General features: G+C 43.7%; 1 protein-coding gene across 1 annotated transcript in view; it reads left to right on the forward strand.

The window, feature by feature from the left end:
• MAP2K5 (mitogen-activated protein kinase kinase 5) overlaps positions 1–17,556 on the forward strand; it is a 109,195-nt gene that overhangs the window by 61,330 nt on the left and 30,309 nt on the right. Inside the window, exons 10-15 of the mRNA XM_083184380.1 lie at positions 230–298; positions 383–464; positions 6,328–6,389; positions 11,653–11,701; positions 14,646–14,719; positions 15,942–15,992. Coding sequence (XP_083040506.1) covers positions 230–298; positions 383–464; positions 6,328–6,389; positions 11,653–11,701; positions 14,646–14,719; positions 15,942–15,992 — 387 coding nt within the window. The remainder of the gene's footprint in view (positions 1–229; positions 299–382; positions 465–6,327; positions 6,390–11,652; positions 11,702–14,645; positions 14,720–15,941; positions 15,993–17,556) is intronic.

A 17,556-nucleotide genomic window follows, 5' to 3' on the forward strand; every position in this document is an offset into this window, starting at 1 on the left:
ATCATGCAGACTTAGAGTTTGATGTGGGTTTGTGTAATGTCTCTGATTGCAGTGTCTTCCTTAATATATTTCACAGCTGCACAAGCGGAAAAGGATACACTTGTTCCAGTTTGAGAGCACAAGTCTTTGCTTGTTTTGGGGCTGGAGACAGAGTGCTCCGCTGCTATCTGTGGCAAGCTGAACACACAATATCAATCAGTGACAAGTGTTTTGTGTCTGTTCTCCGTAGGTCATTCCGTTAGACATTACAGTGGAGCTGCAGAGACAGATTATGTCAGAGCTGGAGATTCTGTACAAGGTGCGTGAGCTTGGCGCCACTGTTTTGGGAATTGTTGTCACAACACACAGCTTTTTGACAGTGCCACTTTCCTCTTGTTTACAGTGTGACTCGTCATACATAATCGGCTTTTATGGCGCGTTTTTTGCGGAGAATCGGATTTCTATCTGTACAGAATATATGGATGGTGAGTATGAATCTGGCTATGCACTGTATGAATCTGGCTATGCCCTGTTTGTACAATGTGTGGGGTCTTTCTTTATGTAGCAAAAGTAAGATAACCATTAAAAATGTAATGTAAAACCAATAACTTCTTTAGTAAAACAAGTAGTAATAGTACAGGCAATTGTTAATACGGCAAGCAAATATTACCCCCATGCAAGTACCAGGGGAGGCAGCCATGTTGTGCACGCTATGTAGCATTACTCTGGGTGGAATAGGTCATGGCGAGAAAATATGACACAAAATAGGTGGTTGCTAAATCCTAATGATAGTATTAGGGTTCTATATAACAGTCAAATCTGTGTATTTCTTCTACGATTCCCATAGCAGTCATATTTAGGGATATTTCCCTTATTCCTGGATGTAGGCAGGTTGATTTTTTCACAAGGACCGCCCACCTGAGGTATGTAGCCTCTCTCCTCCCCTTCCACCATGTCTTTTTTTCCTGTCTCCTGAAAGGACAGAGTAGGGTTGTTGTTTTTTTTCTTTTAAAATTTGGCTTACCTCAGGGTTGGCTGCCCCGGAGGTGGGGGTTGGGTGCCCACAGATTATTTTGCAGAAGTTTCCCAGATCAAGGCAGCGGCTAGCTCTCTCTCCCTGAAAGTTCCGGCTTGTGCCTTCCATGCGGCAACGGCTCTGTCTCCCTGGCGGCCTCATTGTGGTGCTTGCAGCTGCCGGGGGAACAGAAGTGTCACAGGATGTGAGTGCCCGGGGGCGGGGGGATGTAGGTCTAGTTTTATTGGGCTCTCTCTGAAAAGATGGTGGACATAACTTCCGGGACAGGTGCCGGGCTTTTTCATTTAAGGCAGAGTTATATGCCTGCATTAATTCTGGCTGAAGCAGGTCGTGTAGCAGTATCATGGATCCTTTCCCCCATAAGCTGGACTCTGCCCTTATGAGGTAAGCCCTTTATTGGGCAGTAATACATTTTATTTTTAGTTAAAGAAAAACATTTTTTTTTTCTTTTATAGTGTGCCTTCTTCTCCACTCAAAAAGAGGACTGTCAAGAAGAAACATGTTATAGTTAACTGTGTGTCTTGTGACAAAGTTTTACACGGGTACAAGCTGTGAGGAGTGTACTAGACCTTCAACCCCTGAGACACAGCTGGAAGTTTTGAAACAATTAATGGTTTGATGAGAAAATCCTTTGTATCCAAATAGGAATTATCTCAATTACAATCTTCTAAAAGGTCCAGATCGTAAACTAGTCTGGACTATGACACTGTAGCATCCTCAGATGATTGGCAAGAAGAGAGTTGCATGATTAATCCAATGAGGAGTCGGGAGAGATTAAAGAAGAACCCACAGTAGTTCTTTTGATCTGGATATAGTGCAGGGTAACAGGGTATCCAGTTGAAGGCCAAGACCTTCTTTTTGAGAAGCGGGTGAAGAAAGGAAGATGTTTCCCAGTCCATCATATAATGAAAGAAATGGTCTCTAAAGAATGGACCACACTGGATAAGAAGCTGGGTAGGATTCCAGCTATAGAGAAGGTATCTGTTTAAGAATGAACAGCTATTAAATTGGTGTGCAGTACTGAAAGTGGACACGGCAGGTCACATCTAAGACTACGATCCAATTAGAAGATGGGGCTTCATTTAAAGATATGGTGGACAAGAGAGTTGAGAATTATTTGAAGAAGCTTCACTTGTTATCAGCGGTATCATTAAAAGTGGGTATTGCTGTAGCATCCTCTGCAAAAGCACTTAGATTGTGGAGCACTGAAATGCATAAAGATATTAAAGAAAAGATGACAATATCTATAAAAAAATATGGAAATTATGCAAAAAGCAATTAACTATATTTGTGAGGCTTCACTCGACATAGTAGCCTTCTCTTCCAAGTCCACTAGCAGCAGGGGTAGTGGCAAGAAGAGCTTTATGGTTGAGAAGTTGGAATGCAGATGCCCAGTCGAAAAATCGTTTGGCCACACTACCTTTTGAGGGTACATTTCTATTCGGACCCAAGTTAGAAGCAATGATACACAGAATTAAGGGAGGAAAATCCCTTAGTCTTCCTCAGAAGAAATGTTTCCTTTGCCGGTCTCTGCTAAACAGCAGTATAGAGAGGCCAGAAGCTATCGTCCTGGAGGCCAGTATAACAGGTGAGGGGATGCTTCTTCACATAGTTCCTTTTGTGGTTCATCTAGAGGGCAGTCAAGACAATTACTATCCAGATTCGCTCCAGGTAGGAGCAAGATTCTCAGCCTTCGCAAAAGTTTGGGCGAAGTCAGTGGAAGACAGATAGGTGATTTCAGTGATACAAAGAGATTATCGTCTGGAATTCCTTCATGCACCACCTACAAGGAAGAAACAGTACTGAAAAGCAAGCGTTAATGGACATTCTAGATCAACTTTTGAGTCTAAATGCATTAGAACCAGTTCCAGAAAAGCAGTGGAAAAAAATATTCTATTCAAACCTTTTTCTGGTGACAAAACACACAGGAGGATTCAGATCCATAATAGATTTAAGGAGGCTGAAGTGGTATCTAAAGAAAAAAAGCTTCAGAATGGAGACCCTGAATTCCATCTTAGTAGGTGTCAAAGAGAACGACTTTCAAGCTTTGTTGGATCTGAAAGACGCCTACTATAACATTCCTATATGCCTAAAAAGACAGACGATTTCTAAGGTGTAATTTATTCAGTCGTCACTTTTAGTTCATGTGCCTACCATTCGGCCAAATGTCTTCTCCCAAAGTTTTCCCAAAGATCCTAGTATCCCTGATAGCTAGATTAAGGGAAAAAGGTGTCCAAGTATGATCTTATTTAGACAATCTTCTGGTCACAAGAAGCACAGCATCAGAAGTTCACATCAGTCTAAAGATTGTCATCAATTATCTACAAGATCATGGATGGATAATAAACAAAAATTCTGGCAATGGAATGTATACAGAGACAGACCAAATCCCTGGGAGAAGGTCTGCAACTGTTAAGGAATATGACTTCTGCCATTTGGGATCCTGCCTTGGGCACAGTGGAGGACATGATTTCTCCAGTGAAGAATCATCCCTTATATGAGAAAGACAGTAAACAATCAAACGAAAGTATTTCGGACAAAGGCAAGAAATTCTTTGGACTCAACGGCTAGAATTAAAAGCGACAAGCCTTTGACTTCGATTCATCAGCCTAACGACAGATGCAAGCGAATACAGTTGGGGAGCTCATATCATAAGGTCTACTGGCCAAGGCAGTTGGTCACAGGAAGAAAGCCATCTAGCTTCAAATGTGAGAGAAGCCTTAGCCGTGTGGCGAGCAATCAGTTTTTTTCATGAATCAAGTGAGAAACAAACATTTAAGATTTTTTTCGGACGTCACAGGAGTGGCTCATCTAAATCACCAAGGAGGCACAAGGAGCAAAGCGCTTATGGCCGTCATGGAAAAGATTCTACTTTGGGTGGAAGAAAATTTGATGTCTCTTTCAGCAATTTTCGTACCAGGAAGAGAAAATGTTGTAGCAGATTTTCTGAGCAGAAAAGATATTATGCCCGGAGAATGGGAACTAAATCCGATAGCCTTCCAGATTATAGTAAAAAGATTTGGAACTTCATAGATAGACTTGATGGCCATGCATTTCAATTGCAAGGTGCAAACATTCTATGCAAGATTTTATCTTATGAAAGCTTTAGCAACGGATGCCTTTTCCATATTCCCACCGATCCAGTTAATAGGACAAGTCCTTAAGAAGATTCAGGAGGATCATGTGATGGTCTTAGCAGTTCTCCCGTTTTGGCCAAGAAGACTGTAGTTTCCCATGATTCTGAGGTTAGCAATCCAGGAACCATTGACCCTGCCAATAAGACCAAGTGTACACAATGGGGCAGAAGTATTAAGCCTAAGAGATAAATGCAAGGATGATAAAGAGAGATAAATGTCCAGCCAATCAGCTCCTTACTGACTTTTTTTCAAACACAGCCTGTAACATGGCAGTTAGGATGTGATTGGCTGGACATTTATCTCTCCTTTTCACCCTTGTATTTCTCTATTGTTAAAGCTTAATACATCTGCCCTAATGTATTCTGTTTGGGCCTTGCAGCAAGTGGTTCTATGGTTACTATAATGTTATGTGCTGCAATCTACGTAGGTACAAGTAGCCTAAAAAAGTGTCGTGCTTCAGATACACTATTTGGTTAGTTACTAAATGGTTGCTTTTCAAATCCGTGGATTTGCAGAGCTTTTATCGTGCACTGTTTGAAACAACAAACCCGTCAAGTGCAATAGAAACCCCCAAAGCTGCTATTTCCAAGTAAGCCATTTTGTCAGGAATCATTTACCCTATCAGTAATTGGGAGAAAACTGGAGTACCGGGAGGAAACCCAGTGCAAACACTGGGGACCACAGCTCTGTAACACAGCAGTGCTTCCTGCTGGGCTATGTTTGCTTATGCTATAAGGTATCCCTCATTTAAGCACATGTATCCACCTATTTTCAATAAATAATGTGGAATGCTAAGAAATGCACAAACGGACCGGAGATCTTTTTTCTTTTTCACGGAATAACTACAATCTGCTTTTAATTATATCAACTTTATTACATTACTTTGTATTATGTGATAGTACATAATTATGGAGTTGTAAGGTTAATTTAATTGGGGGAGGGGGAGTTGTAGGGGGAGTGTATGTCTCAAAAAATGTTAAAACTTCAAATTGAAAAAAGTTGTGCAACTAGTCCTCTGATATACTCACACATTGGCAAATAACCTGCCGTGCATACAAACAATATTTGTCAAGTGATGAGATGCTATGCAGGCAATGACAGAGTGTCCTTAACCCTTTGAGTGCCAACATCTCTGTCAGAGCATTCTGCAGGAGACTCCCTGAAATAGCAGCAATCTCCCTCTCTCCCTCATTAGTCTACCAATCTCCCTCATGTCACCTAGCCCACATTACACTGTTCCATTTTTTGGGATAAAAGGAATGAGAGAAAGATACATTTACATAGAATCATCAGCACCATTTCCCAGCACTTTACCAAGTATAGTATCTCTTCCTAACTGCTTTGGGGATCATCTACATTCGCATATAAGTCATTTAAAATGTTTCCTCTCAGATGTAGCAGTACACACCACGCTTCTAGGTGCCACATTCACAATCTCTTTTCACAATCTCTCCGTATGTTCATATAGATACACCCTTTGGGTGGAGCATGACACGCCCCCTCAATGGGGCACTGTGCAAAATTGTACAACCAACTATAATCTCCCTGAAACTAGTTTTCAAAAGTAGGCAAGTATGTGTCAGAGATGTTCAAAATATCTGATAAAAATGTCAGTGTCGCTCACACTCGCTAAATTAAAATAATGATTTCATATCTAATACCCCTTTCACACCGCACTTGTTAAACGGTATATTGCCATTTTTTTTCCATTTTAGAACGTTTAAGGCTGCAGTCGGAAAACACCAGAGTTCATTTACCGGTTAAAGATAACCGGTATTTCAACACGTTTAAAAAGCAGAGTCCTACACGTTTCAGAGCCGTTTTTTATGCAGTGAGAATCGCTCTGAAACGGTATTTTGTAAAATCAACAGACTACAGACCTGTGATAGGCTGTCCCCTGCATTCTGCCTTCAAACGTGTTCAGGGGATTAAACGGGTTGACTGATGTGAATGGTATTTAAACGGTATTTAAAATGGTAATCTACTGCAATGTGAAGACAGACCCGTTTTAAATACCGTTTCAATATACAGTTTTTTTAAACGTTTAGGCAGTGTGAAAGTGGTATAAGGTAAACATTACAGGTACATTTTCTTCCTATGTGTTACTATAATGTATTATGTGTATTACTTACATACATACATAGCCTCATATTTGTCCTTTGTCTTGTCTCATAGGAGGATCACTGGACGTTTACAGGAAGGTTCCAGAGCAGGTCCTTGGCAGGATTTCAGTTGCAGTAAGTATCTATCTATCTATCTATCTATCTATCTATCTATATATATATATATATATAAGCTTAATGGAAACCCTCCAGCAGACATCAGTTATACTAACTGATACAGTTTTCAGGCACCGACTGTTTTGGGGTATTGACCCTACCTATTGCCTAACTCAAACTTCTATGTGACAGGTTACTACTATCTCTTGGCTTTTCCTTAACCACTGATGAAGTCTTTTTAAAAGCCGAAACGCGTTGGGTTGTTACGTCATCTTGAAAGAAATGAATGGATGCAATCATGGAATGTTAAAGTTAAGATTTTTAATAAAAGGTTCATTGATTTTACCAGAAATTTTATACACTTTATCTTGCTTGAAAAATTAGCTAAAAGTCTATCAGGTGGTGGAATACTTAAGCGCTCTCTAGAAATTCTTCTTGTTCATATCTTATTTGTCTCCTGCTAACAGGGGGGACCTGTAGCTGCTTCTTCGTGGCGCACTTGGGATCATTGTTTGTCATATATATATACATATATATCTCCTATATATTTGGCTACATCTGTCACTCAAAGTGGGTGTCTGTGTCTATAACGCTCTGTTCCTGGACTTTCCTCTTAATGTGTGATTGCCTTCATCTGTGCTGAACACCTTTCTGAGAAATTAACCTGTTTAAAACAGGTGATGGCAATCATACATTAAGGGGAAGTCTAGAAACAGAGCATTGTGTCCCTCCTGGAGAGGGTCATGTTGGGAGGTATGTGACAGAGAACCAGCCCAGTGAGCCCACAGACAGTGCCAGACACCCACTGCCTTCCCATGTTGCCCAGCACTGCTACTCCACAGCCACCAGGTGAGCGCCCCCCCTCCCGCGATTTGCGGCAAAAACACCCGCTCCCCCGCGACCCCCCCTACCGCAAATCGCAGCAAAAACACCCCCGCGACCCCCCCTCCCGTGATTCGCTGCAAAAAGAACCCCCCCACGACCCCTCCCGCAATTCGCGGCATAACCACCACCCCGCGACCCCCCCCTCCCGCGAATCGCGGCAAACCCTCCCCCGTGACCCCCCCCCCCCCCCGATTTGCGGAAAAAACACCCCCCCGCGACCTCCCTCCTGCGATTCGCGGCAAAAAGAACCCCCCCGCGACCTCCCCTTGCACGATTGGCGGCACCCCCCCCCCCCGCAATTCGCAGCAGCCACAGGATTAAATGGCACATGCTAAACACTGACATGGCTATGGTCGACAATGAAAAAGGTTGACATGAGTTTTTGAAGATTTATTTTTAATTTTTTTTATTTTTTCATATTCATTGTCATGTGTCGACATGGACACCAATGAAGTGGCACACTTATGTCAACATTTACATGTGTTGACCTTTCTGTGTTGATTTTTTCTTGTGGCGATTCGCGTCACACCCCCCCCGCAACCCCCCCTCCCGCGATTCGCGGCACCCCCCCGTGATTCGCGGCAGCTCCAGAATTAAATTGCACATGGAAAACACTGACATGGCTATGGTCGACAATGAAAAAGGTTGACATGAGTTTTTGAAGTTTTTTTGTCATTTTTTGAATATTTTCATATTCATTCTCATGTGTCGACATGGACACCAATGAAGTGCCACACTTATGTCAACATTTACATGTGTTGACCTTTCTGTGTTGATTTTTTTCTTGTGGCGATTCGCGGCACCCCGGCACCCCCCTGCGACCCCCCCCCTCCCGCAATTCGCGGCAACCCCCCACCGGAACCCCCATGAACCCCGCTCTCCCGCGATTCGCGGCACCCACCCCCCGCAACCCCCCCCTCCCGCAAATCGCGGCACCCCCCGCGATTCGCGGCAGCCCCAGGAATAAATGGCACATGCAAAACACTGGCACGGCTATGGTCGACAATGAAAAAGGTTGACATGAGTTTTTGAAGATTTATTTCATTTTTTGAATGTTTTCATATTCATTGTCATGTGTCAACATGGACACCAATGAAGTGGCACACTTATGTCAACATTTACATGTGTTGACCTTTCTGTGTTGATTTTTTCTTGTGGCGATTCGCGACACACCCCCCGCAAACCCCCCCCCCCCCCCCGGCGATTCGCGGCACCCCCCGTGACCCCCCACCTCCCGCAATTCGCGGCAACCCCCCACCGGAACCCCTGTGAACCCTGCCCTCCCGTGATTCACGGCACCCAACCCCGCGACCCCCCCCTCCCGCAATTCGCGGCACCCCCCGTGATTCGCGGCAGCTCCAGAATTAAATTGCACATGGAAAACACTGACATGGCTATGGTCGACAATGAAAAAGGTTGACATGAGTTTTTGAAGTTTTTTTTTCATTTTTTGAATATTTTCATATTCATTCTCATGTGTCGACATGGACTCCAATGAAGTGCCACACTTATGTCAACATTTACATGTGTTGACCTTTCTGTGTTGATTTTTTCTTGTGGCGATTTGCGTCACCCCCCCCCACCCCCCCCCCACAACCCCCACTCCCGCGATTCACGGCACACACACACACACACCTCCCCCGCGATTCTCGGCACCCCACCCCGTGACCCCCCTCCCGTGATTCACGGCACACCCCCGCGACCCCCACTCCCATGATTCGCCGCAACCCCCGCCCCGTAACCCCCCCTCCCGCGATTCGCGGCACCCAACCCCGCGACCCCCCCTCCCGCAATTCGCGGCACCCCCCCGCGATTCGCGGCAGCTCCAGAATTAAATTGCACATGGAAAACACTGACATGGCTATGGTCGACAATGAAAAAGGTTGACATGAGTTTTTGAAGTTTTTTTTTTTCATTTTTTGAATGTTTTCATATTCATTCTCATGTGTCGACATGGACACCAATGAAGTGCCACACTTATGTCAACATTTACATGTGTTGACCTTTCTGTGTTGATTTTTTCTTGTGGCGATTGGCGTCACACCCCCCCCGCAACCCCCACTCCCGCGATTCATGGCACACACACACCCCCCCGCGATTCTCGGCACCCCACCCCGTGACCCCCCCTCCCGTGATTCACGGCACACCCCCGCGACCCCCCCTACCATGATTCGCCGCAACCCCCGCCCCCGTAACCCCCCTCCCGCGATTTGCAGCAACCCACCCCGCGACCCCCCTCCCGCGATTCTCTGCAATCCCTCCCCTCCCACGATTCGCAGCATCCACCCCCCCACAACCCCCCCTCCTGCAATTCGCGGCACCCCCCGCGACCCCCCCTCCTGCAATTCGCGGCACCCTCCGCGACCCCCCCTCCCGCGATTCGCGGACACCTAAGTTGCAATACAGGGCATCTTTCATACAATTCTAACCATATTTCTCATATACAAACGTTCACAAATTAAGGGGGCGCAGCCCCTTACGACGGTGTGAAGAGCGCCCGTAGGGCGCGATGAATCACCTAGTGTGTATATATGTGTGTATGGCAGTTCTGCTCATTGAGATAAGGGACATTTATAGGTAAATTGTTTCATTTACCCAGTACCATTTCAATGGGATACATGTCGGACAGATTCCCAATATTTAAGGGATTAACCAGGTGCTATTTGGATTCATAGCATTCAGTGGTGAAAATTGAATTAGCGATAGCTGCAAGGTGCCAGAATTCTGTCCGTTTCTCTTGACTGATATTTCTTTGCACCAAATAAAGGTGTGCATTGTAACCTGCATTGCAAGGATAGAACACCAAGCAGTGACTGGATGCATTTGCACATTGCTGCTCACTGAATTAACCTCTGTGGGGGTATTTAATCCTTGCAAATCTTTCACCAGTTTTTAGGGCAAATTAGATGCAACCTATTTAATCTCTGTGCCTTTTTTTTCATCTGTGAAAACTCGAGCATCGGCGAAAACCGCATGGATCAGCGTGAAAAAGGACTGAAATTCTTTCCTAAAATTGTAGTCCTCAAAACTCATATTTAATTATCCACTCAAAACAGTTTCTGGTCTCGGCCAGCGTCATACTCTATGGGGTTCCTCCCATGAATGAACATACATTTACAACTTGTAGAGTGCATTGTCTTCTGAACTCTGCAGGTGCTGGAGGGGTGGTCACTGTGCTGAAAGCAGCCCCTGTCTAAGTGGGTGCTATAATGTTCTAGTCAGGTGGGTGTTTCAGTGGTGGCTTCTGTTCAAGGATGATTTAAGGAAAGAACTATTAGTGGAGAGGCCCAAATTTGACCCCTACCTAAGTGAAATGACTTAGGGCCAGATGTATCAAGCTCCAAAAAGTGATAAAATGGAGAGTGATAAATAACCAGCCAATTAGTTCCTACCTGCCATGTTACAGGCTGGGTTTGAAAAATGACAGGTAGGATCTGATTAGCTTTATCACTCTCCACGTTACCACTGTTTGAAGGTTGATACATATGTCCCTTGTACAGGAATGATTATAGGTTTTTTTTAGTAAGTGAAATATCTACAGTATACTGTAACTATGCACATAAGTGGGCGACAGTCTTCCCGGAAGCTAAAAGAATTAGAAAAAAAAAAATCACTTCTATCAGTAACTTGTAATCCCACCTCAGGAGACAAGTGAGAAGGATTCTCGAAGCCATGTTGTACTACATATTTTCCCGCTCATTCTCCTCAGGGAGAGGAATTTACATCCTGAGATAAAGATTAGTAGAGTGGTACATAGTATCTAGCGTCTCTCTCCGGTATAAGAAATATTCATCCTGTGGGGTTTATAAAAACTCCATTGTGTTCTCTATTAATTCAGCAACTAATAGATTAGCAGGCAAGACCTGGCCTTCAGGATATCTCTACTTTTTCTGTGTAGACCTGCAAGTTGCCTATTCCTCCATCTTTGATACGAAAAGTCTGGTCTGGGAAAATGCTCATTTGCAAGAAATTTTTGGGATAAATGTCTGCAGTTCTAGAGGGGGTTTTCACAAACTATTTGCTGTTATGAAATGAAATGTCACATTAAAGTCATAATTTTCAATAAATATACAACTATCATTAGGTGTCAGCGAGTGTCACAGAGAGCGTGCAGTGTACTGTATGTGTAGCTGATTTAGAAATGTGCAAAGAATTTAAAAGAAACACAAATTCTGTGGAAATATGGTGCAATGAATCCTGTAAGTAGGATCAAGCAATTCTGCATCAACATCCAGGAGTAATTGTTTTGCAATTGTCTCGCAACTCTGAGCCGTTGCCATTGGATGCGGTTTCTGCTCTACATAGCATAGTGTTTTGGATCTGTAATTAGAAAGGTCTTTTATATCCAAAGAGCTTTGTCCTCATAACGTTATTGCCTAATGATGTCTCTTAACAGGTGTTGAAAGGCCTCACATACCTCTGGAGTTTAAAGATCTTACATAGAGGTGAGCAGTCTCTTTTTACTGTTATTCGTGGATATTTTTTATATATATATGTGTGTGTGTGTGTATATATATATATATATATATATATATATATATATCATGAATTTTATTTACAGCAAACTTTGAAGCAGTTTGGAGATGGGAGTACTGTTATTGCTACTGCTTTTCCAGCTCTGTCCGATATTTATAGTATAATTGTATAGAAGCAAGAGCGTTGCAGTACATTTTACAAGCCTGCAGCTGGTACTCACAGGCGATGTGGGTTATGGTGTGATTAAACAGAAAACATTTTATTTAGAAAGAGATTTAATGAATGCTTTTGCCACTTGACAAGACGCTACTGTGGGCATTTCTAAGCACTTGAGCTAGTGTAATCCTCTCCCTAGTACTCATGAACATGGATGTTTCAAGCTGCCTTGTGACACTATCTTAATAGTGAAGAAAATTCCATGAACACAGAAATGAACTCGTTTTTGCCTGTTTATTGTGCATGATGAAATAAAAATGATACAGTGTACAAAGGGGATGCATCCCAATGGTCAGAATGCCGGAGTTTAGTATACCGGCCCCGGCAGAAAACTCCAGAACATTGAATAGGATCAGGATGCCGACGCTGGATTACCGCCAGCCGGCTTCCCGGTCGGCGAGTATGCGGGAGCAGCAGTGGGCGGACAGGTTTAGGCATTCAGAAGGAGGGGGGTTAGGTTTAGGTGGTGGGGTTAGGTACTAGCTGGGAGGGTTATGGTCAGGCTGTGGGGAGGGAGGGAAGGGTTACGTTTCTAAAATGGAGGGTAAATGTTGGGGGGAGACGTATACTTACCTGATTCCTGTCCAGATTTCCTCCATCAGGATGCCTTGGTATTCTGACCGCTTCCATCCTGACCGCCAGTCTCTTATACATTGTTGCTTGATGGACAATCTTCTTTACTCAAGACAGTAACCTAAAACCTAGATTATACAGTGGACATATAATAAAGGGATGCAGGTTTTCTATTACGTCCTTGAAATCATATATATCTATATATCTATGTACTAGGGCGGCACTCACAGGACTTCTTTCAGTGCAATAAACTGCAGACCACACTACAGTTAGTTGCTAGCAACTAACTGTAGTGTGGTCTGCATTTTTTTGCACTGAAAGAAGTCCTGTGAGTTCCGGCCTAGTACCCTGGTACACCGGAATCTACATTATCGATTGTGGAATTGTACATTCTCGATTGTGGAAGGCACAGGTGGAGTGCCGGACTCTTGCCCTCCAGTATATGTGCCTGGCATACAAATAGCCCCATTACTGTTTAAACTGCACCATAAATATGGTGGTGGATTGAGCGCCTCGCCATCTAGTGCTGGAATCCAGCTGCTGGTCTCTGATCCCAGCAGTGTGTCTAGGCAGGTGTTCTCTGTTACTTACCATATAATGCAAACATGAAGCAACCAAATGCGAGTTTATCACATTGTTAACACAGAAACTCAATGCCTTGTGAATCTGGGATGGCTGTGTCCGTGCAGGTGAGAGTTGATCCAACTTTCCATTTTATTGCAGCATTAATAGAGTATGTCACTGATAATAGCGATCTCATGCCAGCTCGGATATCCGACAGCCTTAAGTCTCGACAAGCTGTAGAGCTAAAATGAACTAAAAAACAAATGGTACCTTCCCAGCCCTGGAAAATATTGTCACTCATTTTCTATGACCCGGCTATGCCAAAGGACTTAGAATAAACCTTTAGATCCCCAGCTAATTGTGCTTTTCCTATAGTATTTCCCATATAGCCCAAAAGTACTCAGTGGTCCCCTGGCCTTATGCTCCTAGAGTTAGATGTTTATCCGAAGAAGAAAGCTGGCAACACAATATGCTATCAACTATCTCAGGAACATTCACAGGTACGAGTGGTAGCTCCAGGCAACCAATCACACACACGTTCCCAGGCGGTTACATGATTGCATATTACAGACACTGATGCAATTATGGAAAAGATACATGAATGTTAATAATTGACTGCACTATTCAAATGAATGGGCTGAAGCCATGTAATTGACTGTCAAAATATCTCCAACCTTCTTAGAACTCAGTGTTTTGTAGTATGTGGTACTGTTTTTCTACTTTACTTTGAACTAGAATCCATTAGCGTTATGTGCTATGCTTTTATCCTCTTTGGCTTGCATTTACACGCTGCATGTATAGTGCTATATGCGCTCCCAATATATACACAGTTTTGTATGACTCTAAAAGCTGTATGTCATAGTGAAGTGGATTGGAACTAGTTACATTGGGGCAGATGTATTAAGCCTTAACAAGAGATAAATGCAAGGGTGATAAGGAGAGATAAACATCCAGCCAATCACCTGCTTACTGCCATGTTACAGGCTGTGTTTGAAAAAAGTCAGTAAGGAGCTGATTGGCTGGACATTTTTCTCTCTTTATCATCCTTGCATTTATCTCGTTAGAACTTAATACATCTGCCCCAGTACTATTTAAGACAGGTTGCGTGCCCATAGCCAAAAATCCAATATCCATATGTTCTGAAATATTTTGAGCATGACTGAGATAGTGACACCTTTGCAGTATATCCCACCCTTACAATAAGGGAAAGATAATGCCTAGGGTGACAAGAACCACGGATAGGTCACCCATACACAGGCAACTGGATTGTCAATGCTTAAAGGGACACTGACAACAAACGTATACTGAAGTTTCTATACACAGACAGGAAAGTTGTATACAGGCTCCCAAATACACTTTATACTTAATGTTCTGAAAACTTTGTGTTGTCTGATAACACGTATATTTTGCTCCCTATGATAATGGATAAGAGCCATCATTTATTATAATTTGCATGAATAACATTATGATGATTTCTATAATGGGTTATTGGCAAGTATCTAATGTGCACAGTGTTATGTGTAAGAACCATGAATAGCAAAGATATGTGGCTTGTTTCAGATGTTAAACCTTCCAATATGCTGGTGAACACGCGTGGACAAGTGAAGCTGTGCGACTTTGGTGTTAGTATACAAGTAAGTCACCTGTAGAGTAGAGACATAACACATCCCCCTCTCATCCACAATAGTGTACCTACACCATGTCATTTACTCATCACCCATTGTATGAGCGGACACTGCGCCGCTCTCCGGCAGGTTAGGGGTTAAAGCGAGTAACAGATGATGTGGTAATTGCTAATGGGATTGCGGCCTCATTAATATGCATTCCTGGGAGTTAGGAGAAGATCGGTTCTGTCCGCACAAAAGAATGAGGTTGGGGGAGGCTTCCAGGGGAGACTGTTATCAAAAATAATAATAATTAATAAAAATGAATGTTGAGCAAAACAAAGACCGTGAGGTCTGGGCAAGACCCTCCCCCCAAATTGTAATTAATTTCCATCTCTAAACCTCCCCAGAGAGCACCCATCAGGTTGACCCCTGACCTTCCTGTCATGTCACTTTGAATAGGGCCCTTCACTCCCCCTTACTGGCTAGAGACCGCAAGGCTCAAGGGGACAGCAGCTATTCTGTTTGGCCCCACCTGCTGCACTTGCCAGCCTCACTCATACAGGCTTGTGGTATTGTGTGTTTCTAGTGGTGTCTGTGCGGCTCTTCTGCACAGTATGTGTGCGTCTATCAGTATCCTCAGAACAATGTCTTCTCTCCATTCACCATAGTACTCTGTCCATCATATCAGGCTAAAGGAATAGCTCTGACTCACATGTGGTGTTGTCTGCTGTCTGTCAGGTGGCTGTAGGCTGTCTGTCAGTGTATTGATACATCATGTGGCTACAGGCTTAAATTGCTTTTTGTTTCTCAGGTGTTCACCTCAGGTTTCCTCGGTGCCTTCCTCAGGGCACTAATGTGTACCTTACAAAATACAGTATACTATGCATATTTATGGCGATAACACAAGTAGTGTGGACTTTTAGCACGTGTGTATGTCTACCAAATTGCAGAGTACCAGAGAGATTGCTGACAGGCATATAACAGGCCAGAGGTTTGCCTGACTGGGGAGTTTCTACATCGCTAACACTCGCGTAGTTTACAAGTTGGAGAGAAAGCAATAAGTGTAATCATCTTGTGTTTAATGCCTGCAGATAAAAGCACTCTATATATTTTTTATTCTGTCTTTTATATCTTCTCTCTATTCTGTTCTCCTTTTGTTTGATGGGTGGATTAAATGAGAAATAATTGCCCGTTTTATGCATTTGTCTGTTTAACACCATCGTTTTTTTTGTGTTTTGTTTTATTTCAGTTGGTGAATTCTATTGCTAAGACCTACGTGGGCACAAATGCTTATATGGCGGTTAGTGATCAGTTCTTTCGTTTACTTGCACAGGTAGTGATAGCACTTTCTATGGAATGTTTTGATTAGACCACAAGCACGTTGGGGGGGATTCAGTTGCTGAGGATGCTCTGCCGGGATACATGATTGTGCACATATGGGCCAGTTACTGTAATGCCGGCATTGCAGGTTTTCTTTAGCTCCTGTATGGGGTTTGAGGCAAAACTAGCACTGTAATTGGATGCGATTTACCATTCTGGAATGGCAATTTGAGTCCGTAGTATTGGATTTAATTCCCCTTATATTTCACTGCAATCAACAGATTGAGTCCCAGAATATGAAATAAAATCTTCTGATCACTATTGATGAACCCTCTCACTAACAAAACCTTTCTACAACATGTATTCAATGCAACCGGCGAGGTTTTTTTATGGTGAGGCTGGCTTGTTTCCGGCGAGGATCGCCGAAAACAAGCCATCCTCGCCGTTTACCCTCCTTGCCAGCCGCTTGCCCTACTCTACATTCCAGGGGAATCCTCGCCGGCAACAGCGAAGGGCGAGGTTTGCGGCTAATGCAGCAAGCCCGCGGCATATAGCCACGAGCCTCGCCGTTTTGTCAGCCGCACGCGCCGTTTCCAACCTCTCTTTTTAGAAATAGCGAGGTGGAAATGGCGATTGCAGGGGGTGAGTTGAATACTGAGGGCGGGCTATGATGAAGAGCAATAGGCACTGTTCGCCATCATAGCTTGCCTAGTCGGCATTGAATATACCCCATAGGATCATCCTGGTGCTTCTATTAGCCATTTCAGGACATTCTACTGCACAGTGGCCACCTGTATTCCACAAGGGGTTAAATGTAACTGGTCTAGCCCACACATTGAGTGGGACAGTAATTAAATTGAGGGTCCTTTTGATGGCATGAAGGCAGATCCCAGGTGTGCATTAAACTGATTGGCAGATGAAGGGGACATCCATCTGCTAATTACAACCGTGGATTAGATCCAGGAGAGACGACATCTCCATCCTATATCCTCTTTGTTATTAAGCATAGCCTACGTTTAACCCCATACTTGCACCACTTGGGGACACCACTAGCTCTGTTTAGTACCCCCTCTTAATTACAGGGGCGTCTGAAGCAGTATTTTATAGAAGAGGCTTCCCCTGAATTTTCATAGCAGAGCAGGCAACAGGGAACACTGGGATGATCAACACATTAGGGTCCCAAGTTCTGGTTCTTATTTACTGTTCTTTCCTCTAACAAGCAGTGACCTGGATACCCACACAGAACACACTCAGCTGGCACTAATTTCTGAGTTTCTAGTACAGAGGCCCCGGGGTTATGAGGATGTTGGAGGCAGCCAGGTGCGTTAGGAGCACAGCACGAATCGGCGTCAGGGGATCACTCCTATCTTACGCTTTCACTCTGCTGACCTGGGCACAGGGAGAACCATTCACAGAGCGAACTCAGACCTTGACCGCACAACAATCAGACACCTAGGTCACCAATAACATCATTGTGTAGTCTGATTTCTAAATTAACTTTTAATTGTATGCGTAATCAAAAGAAATGTTCAGTTCTGACTGCT

Source organism: Crinia signifera, chromosome 4, assembly GCF_055691185.1.
Source record: "Crinia signifera chromosome 4, ASM5569118v1, whole genome shotgun sequence".
Lineage (NCBI taxonomy): Eukaryota > Metazoa > Chordata > Amphibia > Anura > Myobatrachidae > Crinia > Crinia signifera.